Source organism: Suncus etruscus, chromosome 4 (genome assembly GCF_024139225.1).
Source record: "Suncus etruscus isolate mSunEtr1 chromosome 4, mSunEtr1.pri.cur, whole genome shotgun sequence".
Lineage (NCBI taxonomy): Eukaryota > Metazoa > Chordata > Mammalia > Eulipotyphla > Soricidae > Suncus > Suncus etruscus.
In genome coordinates this window covers 15722243-15744144 of record NC_064851.1, presented here as the reverse complement: position 1 = coordinate 15744144, position 21902 = coordinate 15722243, and the positions used below count along the sequence as shown (strand labels likewise).

The following is a 21902-nucleotide window of genomic DNA, read 5'->3' as shown; positions in this document are numbered from 1 at the left end:
GTACTTTTTTCTTTTACTTCTTTAAGTATTGCACCTTTTTCTTTGATATTTTTTAGTGAAGCAAGTTTTCACTGAATGACATTTATGTAGAAAGATGTGAGGGAAGAGTGTGAAAATACATGTTCAAGAGGGAACACAGCTTGAAGAGCCAGCAGAGATATAGAGACAAGTAAGCCATATAGTTGTTCAAGGAAGAACACAGGCTTGAAAAGCAAGCCTACTTTTGATGTTTCATTGAATTCATTATGTCTAGGTATAGATTTCTTTGACATATCTCTTTCTTGGTGTCCATGACTTTCCTGTTCTGTGATTTGGCTTCCTTTACTAATTTGGGGGAAATCACAAACTCTTATTTTTTTTTCAATTATGTTCCTATTTTTCTGATATTCCAATAATGTTTATTTTATTCTTTCTGTCTACCTGCCCATCCTGCATTTTTTGTTCTATTTTCTTTCAGTTGTTTTCTTTTCTTTTTCTTCTTTATTTTCTTTTTTTGGCCATACCCGGTGACGCTCAGGAGTTATTCCTGACTATGCGCTCAGAAATCACTCCTGGCTTGAGGGACCATATGGGATGCTGGGGGTTCGAACCGAAGTCCGTCCTAGGCTAGCACAGACAAGGCAGATGCCTTACCACTTGCATCACTGCTCCGGCCCCTATACACATTTAAAAATAATGTTTTTGACATTGCACCCTTGTGGCACCCTGTAATACAGGGAAAAAATGGAGCTGCTGTCCAGAGAACTGGATGTCATTTGGTTCGAACTGCTACTTCATTTCTACTGAAGAGACAACTTGGGAGAAGAGTAAGAAGAACTGTGAAGGGATGCAGGCTCACTTACTGGTGATCAATAGCAAGGAGGAGCAGGTATTTTCTAGGTGACGTTGGAGTCACAGTCCTGTTGGTCTTTGTCCTCTCCTGTTGTAGCCTGGAAGGAGGTTTTCATAGTTGAGGATCTTGATGCTGATTCAGTGTTGCAAGTCAGCCCCTGAAGAGGTTGACTGATGGAGGGATGGAGGATGAGGTCTTTCCCCTCCAGCTCGGAGCACTTGTCTGCCACCCTGTCTAGCCGACGGTTCTGAGGTGAAACGGTGGGTAAACAACTCGCAGACAGTCAGGCTTATGGAAATATTAGCTTTATTCGGTGGACAAGACTGAAGCCCAAAGCCTCAGCATAAGTTCCAGCCAAAAGCCCCTCGCCTTCCACAGACCCTTGTTTTTATCTCCCAGAATCAGGTACCACCCAATGGTGGGATCAGATACCACCCAATGGTGGAAGCAGAATCAGGTACCACCCTAGGGTGGGGGCAGAATGCCAGGTCACACACCCTAGGGTAGGGCACAATCACCGATCAGGGTAGGATCAGTAACATAATAATTCCCTAAAATATTTACATACACAACAATTCCCCCTTTGTTTAGGGTAGGGTCAGTAACATAATAATTCCCTAAAATATTTACATACACAACAATTCAGTAAAGTTGATGGGAATGAATATCTAAATCTTTGAGTTCCATACCAACTTTAGCTACTCCTAAATTATCCCCTTGCTATAATTTGGGGGAAATTTGTAATATAATCTGAGGCAGTGGAGTGGAAGGACAAAAACCATTATTATTTGGGAATAATAAGCATATTTTTCAAAATTGAAAAACCAGTCAAATAGTAAAATATTATTTGTGATTTTAACATGTAACTCTTGGCAATAGAGGAGGAATAGTAAGGCAAATGTGGCTGAAGGTCCATTGTGAGGAGTCATAGGCGACATTCAGAAATGAAGGTAGGGCGTCTGTTAGGAAAAATGAAGTCATGAAATGGATGGAAAATGGACGAATATGGAGACAATTATGCTAAAATGACTCAGAGGGAGAAGAATTGACAAAGAATGATCACACTCATTTGTGGGTTATTAAAAAACAGAGAGGTAGCATGGTAGTAATAACTAAAAAGAAGAATAGATGAGGAGGCATTGGTCCGAGGTATGAAGCTTGCCACAAAGAGCAGGGGAGTGCAGTTAGGTCAGAAAAGGGACCGCTATGACATGATAGTTGGATATGATTCCTCTGGACAAGAACTAGGTGCCAAAAGGAAATAATGTGATATGCACTGTACCTCCTAATTTGTAGTGTTGCAAACCACACTGTTTGCAAGGAATAAAAAGGAAAACAGAGAGAGAGAAAGAAAGAAGAAAAACTTCTGCTGTTAGAGGCAGGTAGGGGGGCTGTAGGGGGGCCAGGAGAGAAATTGGGAACATTGGTGTCATGAAATGTGCTTTTATAAAGGGATGGATATTGGACATGTTATTACTGAAACTCAATTATGAACAATTTTGTAACTGTATCTCATGGTGATTTAACAAAAAAATTAAATAAAATTGAAACATATTAAAAAAATAAAAAAAAATGAAGATAAAGTGGAAGGTGGCTCAAAGATTGGAGCACAAATTTAGCTTTCAGAATTACCCAGGTTTCATTCCTGGCACTGAATGGTACCCTCAGCAATTCCTGGAGTGTCCTTTTAGTAGCAACATTCATGTTCCTATAGAAAAAATGGAGGTAAGACATTTATGAAATAATGAAAAAATAATGAAAAAAAATAATTCAATTTGCAAAAAGTTCTCCTGCTTAATGCTGCAACCTACTACTAGTAATGAAAAGCAGGGAAGTGAGTATCAATATCAACAAGTGGATGGGCTGTCCATTCACACCTGATTTCAGGTAGAAATTGCATCCATGTGTGCTGACTAGTGCTATGCTTTCAATGTTGGTGTCACCTTTTAATTCACACAGTTTCAAAGGTGATGGTACTAGAAAGTGAGTTTGGGAAGAGGCTAATGTGAGAATGTCAGAGCCATCATGCATGGAATAGTAAACTTAGAAAAGATATCCCACACAACTACCTCATCTTTTGCATGGTGTGAGGACAAATCAAGGCTCTGAGTCAACACTAGACAGAAGGTTACACATGTGCTGTCATTAACTGAGACTTCCTACCTCCAGGCCTGTGAGAAATACTTTTCTGTTATATATGAGCTATTTCTCATAGCAGCCCAAATGGTCTAAGTTAGATACTGTGCTCCTAAGTTGTGTCCTTGACTCTGTGGTGCTCAGTGAGAGCTTTGTTCTTGTTCAACCACATACAATCCTAGTACTCTAAATGTTGTAATTCCTCTTTTATTTTCTTTCCTCAGGATTTCATCACCAAGACTGTAAATAAAACAACTTATTTTATAGGTCTGTTAAGATCACAGGACAGGAGTCATTGGCAATGGATAGATCAGACACCGTTCAACACTAGTATCTCGTGAGTACAGAGCTAAAGGAATGGTGGGTTCTGGATCAGGCAGGTTTGTAGGGAGTTTCAACTACCAGTGATTGTAAGAGGTCTCTGTAATTTTCACTTTGGGCACAAGGGAATATTTTTTTTTATCATTTAATCTTCCAAAGAAGTTTGTGAGCCACATTTTGTTTTACTCTCTGTAAAAGTGAGGAAACAGAGATTAGAGATTTTGTTAAAGTGAGGAAACAGAGATTAGAGATTTTAGAAACCTGTTGCATCATGGCATCCAAACCATGGCTTTTCACTATCAAATCATTGTACTTATATATTTATTTATTTATTTTTTTTTTTTTGATTTTTGGGCCACACCTGGTAATGCTCAGGGGTTACTCCTGGCTATGTGCTCAGAAGTTGCTCCTGGCTTGGGGGACCATATGGGACACCGGGGGATCGAACCGCGGTCCGTCCAAGGCTAGCGCAGGCAAGGCAGGCACCTTACCTTTAGCGCCACCGCCCGGCCCCAATATTTTTTTTTTGGTTTTTCGGGCCACACCCATTAGATGCTCAGGGGTTACTCCTGGCTACGTGCTCAGAAATCGCCCCTGGCTTGGGGGGACTATATGGGACGCCTGGGGATCGAACCGTGGTCCTTTCCTTGGCTAGCGCTTGCAAGGCATACACCTTACCTCTAGCGCCACCTCGCCAGCCCCATTGTACTTATATATTTAAATACAAATTTCACTTGATATTATAACTAATTACTTAGGGTTTTTTTTTTTTTTTTTTTTTTTTTTGGTTTTTGGGCTACACCTGGTGATGCTCAGGAGTTACTCCTGGCCATACTCTCAGAAATTGCTCTGGCTTAGAAGATCATATGAGATGCCAGGGATCGAAATCAGGTCTGTCCTGGGTTGACTGCATGCAAGGCAAATTTCCTATTCTTGTGATATCACTCTGGTCCCTTAATGTTAGTTTTATACTAAATCAACTAAATCTTGATAGTCTGATGCTTTAATTTTTGTAACTTCTTTGAAATTCTTAGTATTTTGGGTTCATTACCTGCTTTGAGCCAATCTTCACTGTCTGAGATAAATTGGACTTTCACTCAACTTTAGTGTTTCTTAATGCAGTGATACACCCCCAAGATAGTGATGTGGTACTGGGGGACACAACTGGTTTTTCTTCAAAAAGGTGGTAGATTCCAAGACTTTTACTGAGTGGCATTTATTTTTAGTTTTTTTTTTTTTTTTTTTTTTTGTGCCATTAAAGGTAATGCTTAGGGCTTACTCCTGGCTCTGCACTCAGGACTTACTCCTGGCAGAACTTGGGAATCAAACTTGGCTTTGTTGTGTGCAAGGCAAGAGGCTCACTGCTGGACTATTTTTCTGAATCCCCAGAATTTGTTGTTTTGTTGTTGTTGTTGTTGTTGTAAATGAGAAAATAGCCAAATAATTGTGGGAACTTCTGTTTTTTTTTTGTTTGTTTGTTTGTTTGTGTTTTTGGGCCATACCCAGCAGCATTCAGGGTTTACTCCTGGCTTTTGTACTCAGAAATCACCCCTGGTAGGCTTGGGGATGATATGAGTTGCCAGGAGTTGAATTCAGATTTATCCTGGGTCATTAGCATGCAAGGCAAATGCCTTACTATTGTGATATTGCTCTAGTCCTGGACATATATTTCATTCTGTTGGTTGATCATTTTCCAATTTTATAGGCTGTGTCATTAAGCTATTTATGTAGGCCCCTTCTTCCTGATGTATGCTTGCAAAGCTATAAATTTTCTTCTTAGTATTGCCTTTGCTGCATCCTACAAATTCTGATAATTTGTATCTTCATTGGCATTTGTTTCCAGAAATCTTTTGATTTCCTCTTTGAGTTTATCCCTGACCCACTGCTTGTTCAGTAGTGATCTGTTTAATTTCCAGGTGTTAAATTTTTTCTTCTGTGTCCCTTTGTAGTGCACTTCTTTTTTTTTCCTCTTTATTTAAACATCTTGATTACAAATATGATTGTGATTATGTTTCAGTCATGTAAAGAACACCCCCCTTCACCAGTGCATCATTTCCACCACCAATGTCCCAAATCTCCCTCCATCCCACCGCACCCCCACCTGTACTCCAGACAGGCTTTCCAGTTCCCTCATTCATTCACATGATTATGGTAGTTCTCTGTGTAGTTATTTCTATAACTGCACTCACCACTCTTTGTGGTGAGCTTCATGAAGTGAGCTGGAAGTTCCAGCCCTCCTCTCATTGTTTCTGAGGATTGTTACAAAAATGACTTTTATTTTTCTTAAAACCCATAGATGAGTGAGACTATTCTGCATCTCTCTCTCCCTCTGACTTATTTCACTCAGCATGATAGATTCCATATACATGCATGTATAGGAAAATTTCATGACTTCATCTCTCCTGATGGCTGCATAATATTCCATTGTGTATATATACCACAGTTTCTTTAGCCATTCGTCTGTTGAAGGGCATCTTGGTTGTTTCCAGAGCCTGGCTATTGTGAATAGTGCTGCAATAAATATATGTGTGAGGAAGGGGTTTTTGTATTGTATTTTTGTGTTCTTAGGGTATATCCCTAGGAGTGGAATAGCTGGGTCAAATGGGAGCTCAATTTCCAGATTTTGGAGGAATCTCCATATTGCTTTCCATAGAGGTTGGACTAGACAGCATTCCCACCAGCAGTGGATAAGAGTTCTTTTCACTCCACATCCCTGCCAGTACTGATTGTTCTCATTCTTTGTGATGTATGCCAATCTCTGTGGTGTGAGATGGTATCTTATCATTGTTTTGATTTGCATCTCCCTGATAATCAGTGATGAGGAGCATTTTTTCATGTGCCTTTTGGCCATTTGTATTTTTTTTTTTTATCAAAGTGTCTATTCATTTCTTCTCCCCATTTTTTGATGGGATTAGATGTTTTTTTCTTGTAAAGTTCTGTCAGTATATTTTGGACATTAGCCCCTTGTCTGATGGGTGTTGGGTGAATAGTTTCTTCCACATGGTGGGTGGCTCTTGTATCCTGAGCACTATTTCTTTTGAGGTGCAGAAGCTTCTCAGCTTAACATATTGCCATCAGTTGATCTCTGCTTCCACTTGTTTGGAAAGTACAGTTTCCTCCTTGAAGATGACTTTACTCTCAATGTCATGGAGTGTTTTACTGATGTGTTGTTCTATGTACCTTATGGTATCAGGTCTTATATCAAGGTCTTTAAACATTTGGATTTTACCTTTGTACATGATGTTAACTGGGGGTCTATGTTCACTTTTTTGCAAGTAGCTAACCAGTTCTGCCAGCACCACTTGTTGAAGAGGTTTTCCCTACTCCTCTTAGGATTTCTTGCTCCTTTGTCAAAAATTAGGTAATTGTATGCTTGGGGAACATTTTCTGAGAACTCAAGCTTATTCCACTGATCTGAGGGTCTGTCTTTATTTCAATACCATGCTGTTTTGATAACTATTGCTTTGTAGTACAGTTTAAAGTTGGGGAAAGTAATGCCTCCCATTTTCATTTTCCCTAGGAGTGCTTTAAGTATTCGAGGGTGTTTATTGTTCCAGATGAATTTCATAAGTGTTCTATCCATTTCTTTGAAGAATGTCATGGGTATTTTTAAGGGGATCACATTAAATCTATAGAATTATTTGGGGAGTATTGCCATTTTAATGATGTTAATCCTGACAATCCATGAGCAGGGTATGTGTTTCCATATCCGTGTGTCCTCTCTTATTTCTTGGAGCAGGGCTTTATAGTTTTCTTTATATAGGCCCTTCACGTCTTTGGTCAAGTCGACTCCAAGGTATTTGAGTTTGTGTGGCACTAATGTGAATGGGATTGTTCTCTTAATTTTCATTTCTTCCCTATCATTATTGGTGTAAAAAAGGCCATTGATTTCTGTGTGTTAATTTTGTAGCCTGTCAGCTTGCTATATGAGTCTATTGTTTCTAGAAGCTTTTTGGTAGAGTCTTTAAGGTTTTCTAAGTAGAGTATCACGTCATCAGCAAACAGCGAGAGCTTGACTTCTTCCTTTCCTATCTGTATTCCTTTGATATCTTTTTCTTGCCTGATTGCTATAGCAAGAACTTTCAGTACTATGTTGAAGAGGAGTGGTGAGGCCAGGATTTTGTTGAAGATCTTTGCATCTGCATTCATCAAGGATATTGGTCTGTAATTTTCTTTTTTGGCAGCATCTCTGTCTGGTTTTGGTATAAAGGTGATGTTGGCTTCATAAAAGCTGTTTGGGAGTGTTCCTGTTTTTTCAATTTCATGGAAGAGCTTGGCTAGGATTAGTAGTAGCTTCTCTGGAAAGATTTGAAAGAATTCATTAGGAAATCCATCTGGGCTGGGCTATCTTTTTTGGGCAGATGTCTGATTACAGTTTTAATTTTCTCAGTAGCGATGGGGTGTTTAGATATGCTACATCCTCTTTACTTAACTTTGGAAGGTTGTAAGTGTCCGAGAATTTTTCCATTTCTTCTAGGTTCTCCTGTTTAGTAGCATAAAGTTTCTCAAAGTAGTATCTGATGACCCTTTGGATCTCTGCAATATCTGTCGTGATCTCCCCCTTTTCATTTCTAATACGGGTTATCAGGTTTCTCTCGCTCTCTTTCTTTGTAAGTTTTGCCAATGGTCTATCAATCTTGTTTATTTTTTCAAAGAGCCAACTTCTGCTTTCGTTGATCTTTCGGATTGTTTTTTGGTTTTTCCACTTTATTGAGTTCTGCTTTCAGCTTTGTTATTTCCTTCTGTCTCCCTATTTTTTGGTTCCTTTTGTTGGTCATTTTCTAATTTTTTTTATTTTCTAATTTTATGAGTTGTGTCATTAAGTTATGCAGGTCTGCCCCTTCTTCTTTCCTGATGTGTGCTTGTAGAGCTATAAATTTTTCTCTCAGGACTGCTTTTGCTGTGTCCCATAGATTCTGGCAATTTGTGTCTTCAGTGTCATTTGTTTCCAAAAAAGTTTTGATTTTCTCTTTGATTTCATCTCAGACCCACTGGTTGTTCAGTAGTAGGGTGTTTAATTTCCAATTGTTAAAGTTTTTCTTTTGTGTGCCTTTGTAGTTCACATTTAATTTCAGAGCCTTGTGGTCAGCAAAGGTAGCCTGCAAGATTTCTATTCTCTTGATTTTATGGAGGTATGTTTTATGTGTCAGCATGTAGTCTATCCTGGAGAATGACCCATGTACATTGGAGAAGAATGTGTATCCAGGTTTTTTGGGATGGAGTGTCCTAGATATATCTACTAGTCCTCTTTCTTCCATTACTCTTTTCAGGGCTAGTATGTATTTGTTGGGTTTCAGGCTGGTTGACCTATCAAGTGTTGATAGGGCCGTGTTGAGGTCTCCCACAATTATTGTGTTGTTATCGATGTCTTCTTTCAGAGTTGTCAGTAACTGTATTAGATAATTTGCTGGTCTCTTATTGGGTGCATATATGTTTAATAGTCTGATTTCTTCCTGTTGCACATATACCTTGATTAGTACATAGTGTCCATCTTTGTCCCTTACCACTTTTCTGAGTCTAAAGTTGGTGTCATCTGATATTAATATTGCCACCCCAGCTTTTTTAAGGGTGTTGTTTGCTTGGATGATTTTCCTCCAGCCTTTGATTTTGAGTCTATGCTTGTTTTGACTATTCAGGTGTGTTTCTTGTAGGCAGCAGAAGGTTGGATTCATCCTTTTGATTCATTTTGCCACTCTGTGTCTTTTAATTGGTGAATTTAGTCCATTGACATTGAGGGAGATGATTGTCATAGGATTTAATGTCATCTTTGTAGATAAGTTTGCTGTGTTTGTTGGTCTCTCTTGTCTTAGAGTAGACCTGTCAGTTTTTCTTTAAGGCTGGTTTTTCATCTGTGAAGTTTCTGAGCTGCTGTTTATCTATGAAGCTATGTATCCTTCCTTCAAACCTGAATGTGAGTCGGGCTGGGTGCAGTATTCTCAGTGAGGCATTCGTTTCATTCAGTCTTTTCACAATATCCCACCACTGACTTCTGGCCTTGAGAGTTTCTTGTGACATGTCTTCTGTAACTCTTAGGGATGCTCCTTTGAATGTAATTTCCTTTTTGATCTTGTTGCTTTCAGTATTCTATCTCTATCTGTAGGATTTGTCATTGTAATGAGGATGTTTCTTGGGGTGTTTTTCTTTGGGTCTTTTTTAGCTGGTACTCTTAAGGCATGCAGGATTTGATTGCATGTAGTCTTTAACTCTGGGAGTATCTCTTTGATGATGTCTTTGACAGTTGATTCTTCCTGGAGATCTCCTACCTGGGCCTCTGGGACTCTGATGATTCTTATGTTGTTTCTGTTGAGTTTATCAAAGACTTCTATTTTCATCTGTTCGCATTCCTTGAGTACTTTTTCCATTGCCTGATCGTTTGTCCTAAGGTTCTTTTCCAGTTTCTTCTGCTGTGTTGAGTTTTTCTGCATCTCATCTTCCAGTACTTTGATTCTGTCCTCAGCTGCTGTTACCCTGCTTTTGAGGCCATCCACTGAGGTTTTCAGTTGAGCTACAGTGTTTTTCAGATCTGCTATTTCAGTTTGGATTTTTCTGATTTCTGTCTTTGTTTTCTGTTCAGATCGATCTATGCTTTCTTTGGGTTCTACAAACATCTTCCATATTTCTATTTTAAGTTCCTTATCTGAGAGGTTAATCATATGGTTGGAATTTTTTAGGTCATTCAAGCTATCGTCTTCATTCTCTGTGCATGATGTTTGCCTGCAAGTTTTCCTCATTGTCACGCTAGTAGTGTGGTTTTTCCTGCGTGCTGTGGTGGGGTTTATTGGTTTATTGGGGCCTCTAGGTGACAGTATTTGGGGGTTCGCTTCCCAGGGTTTTGAGGAGAGCTTCAAGAATTCAGGAAAGACAGAAAAACACAGGACAAGGCTCCCTTCAGGTCCTCAGTTTCCTCAGAAGAAGCACAGCAGGATGGAGACTCTGCAGGTAGAGCAATCAGCACTCCACCTGGCAACCCCCATAGCCAGCCATTTCTTACTCACTCACTCGCTCGCTGGGCAGCTTCAGGATGCAGTTTTTTGGGGGTTCGCTTCCCAGGGCTCTGAGGAGAGCTTCAAGAATTCAGGAAAGACAGAGAAGCACAGGACAGGGCTCCCTTCAGGTTCTCAATTTCCTCAGAAGAAGCACCTGTAGTTCACTTCTAATTTCAGTGTCTTGTGATCCGAGAAGGTAGTATGTACAATTTTTATTCTTTTTATTTTATTGAGATATGTTTTTAGGACCAGTATGTGCTGGAGAATGACCCATGTGCTTTGGAGAAAAAAGTGTATCCAGTTTTCTGGGGATGGAGTGCTCTATATATATTTATTAGTCCACTTTCTTCTATTTCTCTTTTCAGAGCTAGTATATTTTTGTTGGGTTTCAGCTTGGTTGACCTATGAAGGGGTGACAGGGCAGTGTTGAGTTCTCCCACTATTATTGTGTTGCTATTGATGTCTTCTTTCAGATATCAGCAATTGTATTAAATATTTTTCTGGTCCCTCATTGGGTGTGTATATGTTTAGGAGTGTGATTTCTTCCTGTTGTATATATCTTTTGATTATTATGAAATAATTTTCTGAGTCTAAAGTTTGTGTCTACTGATATTAATATGGCCACTTCAGCTTTTTTAAGGGAGTTGATTCCTTGGATGTTTTTCCTCCAGCCTTTGATTTTGAGTCTGTTTGTTCTAACTATTCAGATGTGTTTCTTGTTGGCAGCAGAATGTTGAATTCAGCTTTTTGATCCATTTTGTCATTCTGTCTCTTTTTTTTGTTTGTTTGTTTTTTGTTTTTGTTTTTGGGTCACACCTGGTGGTGCTCAGGGGTTACTCCTGGCTGTCTGCTCAGAAATAGCTCCTGGCAGGCATGGGGGACCATATGGGACACCGGGATTCGAACCAACCACCTTTGGTCCTGGATCAGCTGCTTGCAAGGCAAACGCCGCTGTGCTATCTCTCTGGGCCCGTCATTCTGTCTCTTAACTGGTGAAAGAGATAATTGTCATAACATTTGTGTCATCTTTGTGTGGATGTTTGGTCTGCCTTGTCTTAAAGTAGACCTTTCAGTTTTTCTTTTAAATCAGTCTATTAAGTTTATGAGTTGTTTATCTGTGAAGCTATGCATACTTCCTTCAAACCTGAGAATGAGTCTGGCTGTGTTCAGTATTCTAGATGAAGCATCCATTTCATTGAGTTTTGTCACTATATCCCACCACTACCTTCTGGCCTTGAAGGTTTCTTGTGACAGGTCTGCTGTAAATTATTAAACATGCCCCTTTCAATGTAATTTCCCTTTTTGATCTTGCTGTTTGCAGAGTTCTATCCCTATCTGTGGTATTTGTCATTGTGATTAGGCTGTCTCTTGGGGTGATTTTCTTTGGGTCTTTTTTAGCTAGAACTATTTGGACAAGCAGATCATGCAGTCTTTAGCTCTGGGAGTTTCTCTGTAATGATGTCCTCGACTATTGATTCTTCCTGAGGATTTTATTTCTGGGTCTCTGAGACTCCAATAATTCTTTTGTTGTTTTGTTGCATTTATCAAAGACTTCTATTTTTGTCTGTTTACATTCTTTTTCCATTGTCTTATCATTTCCTTTAAGGCTCTTTCCAATCTCTTCTATTCTATGCATCTCATCACTGATAACTTAGCTGCTGTTACTCTGTTGGAGAGGCTTTCCATTGAGGTTTCATTTCATCTACTGAGTTTTTCAGTTCTGTGATTTCAGTTTGGAGTTTTTTGATTTCTATATTCATATCCTCTTGATTTTTATTTGTGGTTCATTCTGCTTGATCTATGTTCTCTTTGAGTTCGTTGAACATCCTCCAGATTTCTTCTCTAAATTACTTATCTGAGAGGCTAACTTAGGTATTTGGCACTTTTTGGGTTATCATAGCTGTCATCTTTATTCTCTATGCATGGTGTTGACCCGCATTGTTTCCCTATTGTCATGTCTGTAGTGTGGTTTTTAATCTTACATGTTATGGTGGGGTTCATTGGCTAGAAGATGCTCCTCTTTGTGGTCGCACTCGTCTGACTCCCCTCATTCGTGGATGGATATAACCCATCTTTTATTTTTAATTTTTATTAATATTTTATTTAAGTAACATGATTATAGTTGGGTTACAGTCACAAACAGATCACCCCCTTCACCAGTGTAACATTCCCCCCTCCCAATCCCTGCCTGTATTTGAGACAGGCATTCTACTACAGTTATTTGTTTTTAAGTTCAGTGAAGTTTTTTTTTCTTAAAGGATAAGGGTTAAAGAAAAATAATAGTAAAGTATGACAGTGGCAATCTCTGTTGTTTGCATAGGCCCAGAAAAATATGGGGAAAACAGAAACAGATATCCTTGGCCTGATTACAAAAAGACCTCACCCCTGAGGTTTATTCGCATAAGACCCATATAGCCCATCTTAAAAATTTTTGTTTCAACAGCCTACCTTGATGTGGGTGTAGATTTTTTTTTGCTGAGGCATTTCATGGCTATATTGTGGTGGAAAGCAGGGGATAGGGAACCAAGCAGGTGCAAAGCGAGCAGTGGCCTTTTAAAATGTCTCCTCTGTGCTAAAGCACATGGAAGGAATCAGGCTTCCCCTTTGGGGAGATAGCCTATTTTGATAACTTGTTTGGAGATTTTTTTCCACTGGAGCCTTTCATGGCTGCATCATGGAGGAAAGTAGGGGGCAGGACACCAAGAAGTAATGGGTTATTCTTTACTTGTCCTCAGGAATTACTCCTGGTGGTGGGTATGCTGTGGATACAGCCCCATGTTGATCCATGCAAGACTTGAGCCTGACTCGTTAAATTATTGCTCTGAGCCAGAGCTCCAAACATTAATAATTCATTTGTGTTAGTTCATCAGTTGATATTGTGGGTGGGTGGAATTCAAGATGAGTAACACATTGGACAGGATACCTCTTCCATTGCAGGAAATATTTAAACTTACACACATAACATGTAGACATGCAATCTCTGTCTCTGTCTCTGTCTCTGTCTCTGTCTCTGTCTCTGTCTCTCTCTCTCTCTCTCTCTCTCTCTCTCTCTCTCTCTCTCTCCCTTCCTCTTTTTCCATGTAAGACACATTCCTAGCATAACATGCACATCTTTGGGTTTTGGGAGGAAATTAGGCATTCTCAGAGCTGATGCACAAAGACATGGAGACAATATCCTGACTCCATGCAGAAAGTGGTCCTGGCCTAGAGGTTTTTTTTTGTTTTTTTTTTGGGGGGTGTCACACCTGGTAATGCTCAGAGGTTACTCTTGGCTCTATGCTCAGAAATCGCTTTTGGTGGGCTCAGGGGACCATATGGAATGCTGGGATTTGAACCACTGACCTTCTGCATGCCTTACCTCCATGTCATCTCTCCGGCCCCTGGCCTAGAGTTTTTTTTTTTTAATCAATATTTCAAATGATGCTGCAGGAGAAGTACCTACTGTACTTAGATTCTTGTGTCCTGGGGAGGTCATTCATCACTGAAGGGAGCATATTAAGGTGATAGTGTCTGCAAATAGGACACATGAAAGGACAAAATGAAGGGAGCCTCTGGGATGCCTGCTGGTAGGGTGTTTAAGGAAATGAGATGGCGCAACACTAGATGATCTCAGCATAGTTTTCAAAGGAAATAGCAGATATAAATGGAGAAATCCTGCAGGAGCAGGGAGATACTGTTTATATGTCTCTGACCTGACACTAAGAAAGTTCCAGGACAGCCCCTTCTCTCAGAGCCTCTCTTCATGGCACAGTTTGAGCAACATGTTTATCCTGTTTTCTTTTAAACAGGTTCTGGCTCCCCGGTGAACCCAATGATATAAACGAACCATGTGGTACATTACACTTTAATAATAAGTGGGGCTGGAATGATCTCAGGTGTGATCGGCAGCATAGATCAATTTGCAAGATGATGAAGTATTCCTCGTGAATGGAATATTTTTCATGAACCTTGATTGAACTAGTGTCCACCATTGTAGAGGACTAATTTCCATCTTTTCATGAAACAGAATGATTTTTACTATATAATAACTTAACTGTGCTTTTAATAGTACAGTTGATTAATTTTACTGTACATTAATTTGTGAGTCCTGTATAAAACCTTTCCTTGACATTTTTAGGTGGCTATAATCCAATTCACTGATGATACGAGAGTACACCACATCTTCTTGAATAATTCAGTGTCCATATTCACTCATCATATTCTGAGCATAGAGTTGATATTGTATGTAGAGTATCTTTGAAGAAGAATGTGAAGGGAGCCTCTGCTCCTTTAATTTTTATTTGTTTCAATGCTAAGTATTGGCTATAGCTTTAATTGATGTGGTTCCTTCAACTATGAATTTTTCTATTTGTGGATTAAACAACAGCAAAATAATAACATCCAATTATTTTCATTATTCTTAAACAGATTTGTTATTTTGAACTGAGCCTATGTGTATATATATTTTGTTGTTGTTGTTGCTATTTTGGGGTCATAACTGGCTGCACTTAGGGATTACTCCTGGCTCTGCACTTAGAAACAGAACCATAGAACACGAAACAGCTTGTTATGCATACCTCATAAATTGGAAAAGAAGAAGAAGAAGAAGAAGAAGAAGAAGAAGAAGAAGAAGAAGAAGAAGAAGAAGAAGAAGAAGAAGAAGAAGAAGAAGAAGAAAGAAGTGGATGGTACTAGGGGCAAGCAGTCTCATGAACATTGAGTGGAAATAAAGAAAAGATCAGCCCTAGGGTCTAGAGAGGTGGCGCTAGAGGTAAGGTGTCTGCCTTGCAAGCGCTAGCCTAGGACGGACTGCAATTTGATCCCCCAGCGTCCCATATGGTACCCCCAAGCCAGGGGCGACTTCTGAGCACATAGCCAGGAATAACCCCTGAGCGTCAAATGGGTGTGGCTCAAAAAACAAAACATATGCAACCCAAAGTCAATGACAATAGAATCAAGAGACCCAAACTACAACAAGCTAGCAGTCTTAGGGGATAAGGGTGGAGTCAGGGAAAGCATGCTGTGAACAGGGGCGGTGGGAGGTCAATACTGGTGATGGGAATGTCCCTAATTCACTGTCAACTCCTGCCTACCTCATCTGGATCGTGAGACCCTCCCACAGCCATGTGAGAATATGCACTTGGTGGTTAGGGCCTTGTAATAAAGCTGGATTTCTCCTGAAACTTCTGACTGCCTGTGAATCATTTCCTAGACATCACTCTGCACCTACAGATCTGCCAGGCCATAGGGGCTGCAGGTGCTGGGCCAGGCCGAGAAAGGCCTCATCATCTCACCATCCATCCATCTCACTAGGACTCATTTAGTTAATTATGTACCTTAAATATAGCTGTGAAAGACTTGTAATTCACATTGATCTCAATTAAAAAAGAAAAAAGAAAAAAATGAAATTGCTCCTGGCAGGCTCGGTGGACCATATGGGATGCTGGGAATTGAACCCTGTGTCTGTCCCAGGTTGGCCTTGTGCAAGGCAAAAGCCCTACCACTGTGGTATTGCTCTGGCTCCCCATATGTATTTTTAACTGGAAAGTAATATATCTTGGTGGAAGTTAAGGTCCAATTTGACAACTCATGGCACATTGGGCTTAATTATTTCTGCTAGCTCTTGCACTGTCAGTTAACACTTGGGTTGAGGCAAAAGGAAGTCAGACTTTAGCTAGAGATTTAGATGTAGAAATTTAGTATTTTGGACTGGAGAAATAGTACAAGGGTCAAGGCATTTGCTTTGCAGGTTGTGGACCCTGATTTGAATCCTGGTACCACATTTGGGTTCCTAAGCACTGACAGGAGTTATCCCTGAGTGGGTCAGGTGTGGCCCAACCAAATTATAATATAATTAAATTAGTATAGAAAAATTGCCATAAGTTATATTCATCACACATTGTGATATTTTTGGGTTGATTTTGTTTGGAGAAGCATATGAAAAGAGACTTGGATATCAAGATGTATTAATAGTGCTTGGTATAATAATACAAAAAAGATGGATAATGTGGGTATCCCCTCCCCCAACTTCCTGTTTATCTCACCTGAATGATCAGAACTGCCCACTCCTGGAATGGATGTGTAGAAGAATCTGAGTGGAGAAAGGGGAAAAAGAGAGTTAGAGAGGGAGCGAGGCAGATGCAGCTAAGACATGGAGAGCAGCAGGAAAGAGGCTGCTTTGCTTAGAAGTCATGTGGCACATGGTGGTTTGGGCCTTGTAATAAAGCTGGATTTCTCCTGAAACTTCATCTGATTGATTTGTGAAATTTTTTTTGCCATCACCACTATGAATGTTACAGTTAAAAATGGTAACTCAGCAGAAGAGCTGGAAACTGAAAGAGTTATGTTGATCCCTCTTCAGAAACAGTATAGCAAGTCATGATGCCTAAAATGCAAAAGGAAGATAAGAGACAGTAAGAGAGAGAATAAAAATGTCTTCGAGAGAGAGAAGAAAAGTGTCTGCAATAGAAGCAGGTGTGATGGTGGGGGTTGGCAGGCAAAATGGGGACATTGGGAGCACGGAATGAACACTGGGGAAGAAATGGATATTGTAATATTGTATGACTGAAATTCAACTATTAACAACTTTTGTTTTTGTTTTTGTTTTATTTTTGTGCCAAACCTGGTGACACTCAGGGGTTACTCCTGGCTATGCACTCAGAAATTGCTCCTGGCTGGTAGACAATATAAGACACCGGGGACTAACAGAGGACTGTCCTAGGTTAGCGCATGCAAGGCAGACGCCCTACCACTTGAGCCACCACTTCGGCCCCTATCAACAACTTTTAACTTTGTAAAAAGTTTAAATATTTTTGTTTGTTTAGGGGCCACACCAAGGGATTCTCAGGGGTTACTCTTGGCTTTGCACTCAGAAATCACTACTGACAGGCTCAGGGGACAATATGGGATGCCAGGGATCAAACCTGGGTCTGTCCCAGGTCAGCAGCATGTAAGGCAAATGTCCTGTCATTATTACTCCTGCTCATAATTTAATTTTAGAAAACTATGTATTTCCTTATCTCTCTACAAAAAAAGGCATTTTTTGCTATTTGCCAATTTTCAGCATGTGTTTCACTCATCCTTCCAGATCATGACCATTGTTGGCAAAATGTGCTCCATTCACCTCCTTCCTTCCATTTCTGATTTAGACATCTGAACCACACAGATGTGGGTCAAAAGGTTCTCAGTCTATGAATTCAAAAGTGCACTGAAACCCAACTACATGTATTCATGGTATTTAAATAAAGATATTATCTTTTAAATTGTGCAAGATAAATAACTCTCATTTTCAATATCAGATTCCCTATAAATATCAGCTATAAAGAGATGCTAAGTCTTTATGTGACAATCGTCTCTGTCTGGGATTAAATACAGATACTGAAGCCAGAAAGAGTACAGTGGATAGTGATTGCCTTGCACACAGTTGACCCGGGATCAATCACTAGCACCATATATGTTACCAAAGCACTCCATGGAGTGATTCCTGAGTAATGAGCCAGGAGGAAACCCTGAATTCTGACTATGTGTTGATCCACAAAAATAAATCAATACAGATATATAGATACTATTATCTACTTCCTAGAAATTGAGAGGGAGAAAATTATTCCCTGACACTCCATTCCTCGGGGTCATGAGATCTTCCCAATATTATAAATCCAATGATGTTCTGTTTTGTTTTTTTTTTTTTTTTTTTTTTGGTTTTTGGGCCACACCCGGTAACGCTCAGGGGTTACTCCTGGCTATGTGCTCAGAAGTCGCTCCTGGCTTGGGGGACCATATGGGACGCCGGGGGATCGAACCGCGGTCCGTCTCCTAGGCTAGCGCAGGTAAGGCAGGCACCTTACCTCCAGCGCCACCGCCCGGCCCTGATGTTCTGTTTTTCTTGGTGCAAACATTGGTCTACAACAAAATAGCTCATCATTACTATGAATTAAAGAGTTTCTGTCATAGTAGATGATTATCTTTTTTGGCTTTTGGGTCACACCTGGTAGCATTCAGGGACAACTCCTGGCTCTACGTTCAGAAATTGCTCCTGGCAGGCTCAGTGGGCCATATGGGATGCTGGGATTCGAACCACCGTCCTGCATACAAGGCAAACACCCTACCTCCATGCTATCTCTCTGGCTAGTAGAGGATTTTCTTTCACTTAGTCATTCTTAATGGACTGTAAAAGTAAAGCTGAAGTGCTGGAAATGAAGATCAATTTGATCAATATTGATGGGTCTCTACAAAGCCTACCTCACCTATCTGAGATTTTGTTTAAAGATTCGGGTTGAAAATGAAGAGATAGGGCCAGACTGATAGTACAGAGTAGGGCGTTTTCTGACCTGGGACAGAACCGGGTTGGATTTACTGGCATCCCATATGGTCCCCCATGCCTGCCAGGAATAATTTCTGAGCACAGTGCCAGGAATAAACCCTGAGCGCCACTGAGTGAAGAGATAGAACAATTTGTAAGGATCATGCCTTACATGTGCAGCCTAGGTTTGATATAAGAACAGCTGAGAGTGAATCCTGAGTGCAGAGCCAGGAGTAACTCCAGAATGTCACCAGATTTACCAAAAACATAAAATAATAATAGTAATAAATAATAATAATAGGGGCCGGGAAGGTGGCGCTAAAGGTAAGGTGTCTGCCTTGCAAGAGCTAGCGTAGGACCAGTTCGATCCCCCGGCGTCCCATATGGTGCCCCCAAGCCAGGGGCGATTTCTGAACACATAGCCAGGAGTAACCCCTGAGCGTCAAACGGGTGTGACCCAAAAACAAACAAAAATAATAATAATAATAATAATAATAATAATAAACCACAAAGAAAACTCAACTGCTTCTCATACTGTCATCCATACAGGTGACTGACTGTGCCCTTTATTTATATTGGAGGCAAGCACTCAGGTTCTTGTCCTCAAGCAGTCGAGATAGCAAGGGACCTGAGATCAGGTGGCCACATGCAGAAAAGACTTTATTTAGTGGAAGGGAAAAGAACAAGGAAATTCCCAGATTATAGAAGCAGTCTCCTACTGAAAGATCCAGAACAAGCATAAATCATTTCTATTTATACTTTTTTTTTTTTTTTTTTTTGGTTTTTGAGCCACACCCAGCGTTGCTCAGGGGTTACTCCTGGCTGTCTGCTCAGAAATAACTCCTGGCAGGCACGGGAGACCATATGGGACACCGGGATTCGAACCAACCACCTTTGGTCCTGGATTGGCTGCTTGCAAGGCAAACGCCGCTGTGCTATCTCTCCGGGCCCTATTTATACTTTTTTAAAAGAGAGTGGGTGAATATTTCTAAAGTAAGTTCTAAGAATATGAATCTTTAAAACAGGAAGGAGGGATGCTGAGGTGATTGTATACTGGAACCTAGATTATCAACTCCCTTTCCCCCAATCCAGGATAAATCATAGAAATTTCAAGTACTACTTATGTCACCATTGTCACATTGCATACCTATGTTTCTTATCTTTGGGCCCTATACCTAATTTTGCCCCACTGTTCCCACTTTCTTCCTAACATTGGGAATTAACTAATATATCCAAAATATGCTTTGGTTACATTTGAGTCACTAATTGCAAAGTGATTCTCATTTTATGCATTCATTAGTAATCATTCTAGATTAGACAGTGTCATTAAAATAGTTCATTATTTTACAGACTCTTGTTTCAAAACACTATAAACTAAAATCTCTCATGATTTGATAAAGGGGTAAGAAACACAAAGTGGAGAAAGGAAAGCCTCTTTAACAAGTGACATAGGGAAAACTCAGGCTTCTCTTTAATGTATAAAAATAGTCAAAATGAATTAAAGACCTTCATATTAGACCTACAGCCAGAGTACATAGAAGAATTTAGAGGCATAACTCATCATGACATTGAAGCTAAAGGCATTTTCAAGGAAGAAGCATCATTGACCAAGCAAGTGGAATAAAAGATAAACAAATAGGACTACATTAAACTAAGAAGCTTCTGCACGTCAATGGAAATGGTTTGGGGTCAGAGGTGATGAAGAGCATTTGCCTTGAACGCTGACAACCTGGGATGGACTTCCTGGCATCCCATATGGTCCTCCAAGCCTGCCAGGAATGATTTCTGAGTGAAAAGCTAGGAGTGACCTCTGAGTACCACCAGATGTGCCCCCCAAAAGGAAATAGTTGCTAAATACAAAGACTGCCCACAGAATAGAAGAAACTATTCACCCCAAACTCATCTAATACATGGTAATTATCTAAGGTAAAGGAGATATACTGGTAGAGTTTAACATAAAAATTATTTTAACTGGGGCTGGAGAGATATCATGGAGGTAAGGTGTTTGCCTTTCATGCAGAAGGTCATTGGTTCAAATCCTGGCATCTCATATGGTCCCCAGAGCCTGCCAGGAGCGATTTCTGAGCGTGGAGCCATGAGTAACCCCTGAGTGCTGCCAGGTGTGACCCAAAAACAAAAAAACAAAAAAAGTTATTTTAACCCCATCAAAAAGTGGGAAGTAGAGATGAACATAACATTCCTCAAAGAAAATATACAGGTGGCCAAAGAGATATGGGAGATAAAAGTTCTATATCCTTCATAATTAGGTAGATGCAAATAAAAATACAATGAGGCATCCTCAAATCCCAGAAACTTTCACTTAAAGTACAAGAACAACCAGTGCTGCTTGCATAGATGGAGATAGAGATTCTTATTTGCTACTGTAGGCAGGTCTACTGGTCTCCTTTTTGGAAAACAATTAGAAAATTTGCCTCCATATGGCCCAGCAATACCACTCCTAGGGATATATCCTAGGAGCCAAAAAAACACTATCCAGAAAAGGCATCTGCACTACTGGATGCATTGCAGCACTATTACAATGGCCAAAATTTGGAAACAACCCTAGAGCCTAAGAACAAATGAGTAGATAAAGAAACTGTGGTACATTTACACAATGAAATACTATGAAGTTATTATAAAAATGAAGTCATGAAATTTGCTTAGACACGAATGGATATGGAGAGTATAATGCTGGGTAAAATGAGTCAAAGGGAGAGAAATAGACACAGAATGATCCCATTCATTTTGGGGCACAAAATCTCATGATATATTATTAAGTAATATACCACACCCAAAGCTAATGTTGTTCAAAACTTTTATTTGACATGATCTATTTATTGGGAATCAGTTAAATGCTTGTTGGCTTGTTTTTGTGTTTGGGCCACATTGGCTGTGTTCTAGTCTTACTCCTGGTTCTGTGCTCTGGAATAATTCCTGGAGGGGTGTGGAAGGACTGCAAGTGGTGCCAGGGATCAAACCCAGGTTGACTGCATGCAAGACATAAGTCCAGCTGTACTATCTCTCTGGCATAATGCTTCATCATTTTTAATGTAATTCTTTAACACAATGTTATACAAATCTTACACATATATGATATGCATATACCAGAAAAATATTTTTGAAAAAAGTCTTGGATCTCATTAAATATGTAGTGGAAAAGTGCCGGCACTGACTAGTATCTCCATCCTCCATTTGACTTCCATTATAGCACACCCCTATTTTGACCCAAAAAATTACTAAATGAAAATAATAACTTTGCCTTTCTTCTTCTTGAAACAAATGAATTATGATCAATTACTTCAACTATGTGATATACTTTCTTTAAATAATTTTTTTTTAAAAAAGTAAA

General features: G+C 39.8%; 1 protein-coding gene across 1 annotated transcript in view; it reads left to right on the top strand.

The window, feature by feature from the left end:
* CLEC4A (C-type lectin domain family 4 member A) overlaps nt 1-14202 on the top strand; it is a 26094-nt gene extending 11892 nt beyond the window's left edge. The window contains exons 5-7 of the mRNA XM_049772502.1: nt 717-868; nt 3193-3305; nt 14064-14202. Of these exons, the coding sequence (XP_049628459.1) occupies nt 717-868; nt 3193-3305; nt 14064-14202 (404 nt within the window). The remainder of the gene's footprint in view (nt 1-716; nt 869-3192; nt 3306-14063) is intronic.
* The last annotated feature ends 7700 nt before the right edge of the window (nt 14203-21902 follow it).